Genomic DNA, 335 nt, shown 5'->3' on the forward strand with positions numbered 1-335 from the left:
CTCTCCTCAGCTGCTAAGAAAGTAACCACTTGCAGGACACATCTGCATCCACAGAAACTTTAAAGCGATACAGAGTTTTTATTGAGGGTGTAAGAGAGGTAATGAGGTAACAGAGTGCATGCATAGAGAGGCCGCTGCTCCCGAGTTGTTCATGGAACAGACTAGCGTTAATCAAATGGGGGATTCTGAAGTGTGTGGGTGTTAGCTTACTGTGTTGGATTAATCTAGCTCTTGACGTGCTGTGTTTTTCCAATGTAGCCAGCAGCCAGCTTCGGGTGTAGCCTATTCCCATCCAACTACGGTTGCTAGCTACACTGTGCACCAGGGCCCTGTCG

General features: G+C 48.1%; 1 protein-coding gene across 1 annotated transcript in view; it reads left to right on the forward strand.

Moving 5' to 3' along the window:
* Positions 1–258: 258 nt before the first annotated feature.
* LOC103776735 (zinc finger RNA-binding protein-like) overlaps positions 259–335 on the forward strand; it is a gene marked incomplete at its 5' end in the record, with an annotated part of 25,011 nt that continues 24,934 nt past the window's right edge. The window contains 2 exon segments of the mRNA XM_008944259.1: positions 259–333; position 335. The exon segment at position 335 is cut by the window's right edge and continues 204 nt beyond it. Coding sequence (XP_008942507.1) covers positions 259–333; position 335 — 76 coding nt within the window.

Source organism: Merops nubicus, unplaced genomic scaffold (genome assembly GCF_000691845.1).
Source record: "Merops nubicus isolate BGI_N331 unplaced genomic scaffold, ASM69184v1 scaffold7677, whole genome shotgun sequence".
Lineage (NCBI taxonomy): Eukaryota > Metazoa > Chordata > Aves > Coraciiformes > Meropidae > Merops > Merops nubicus.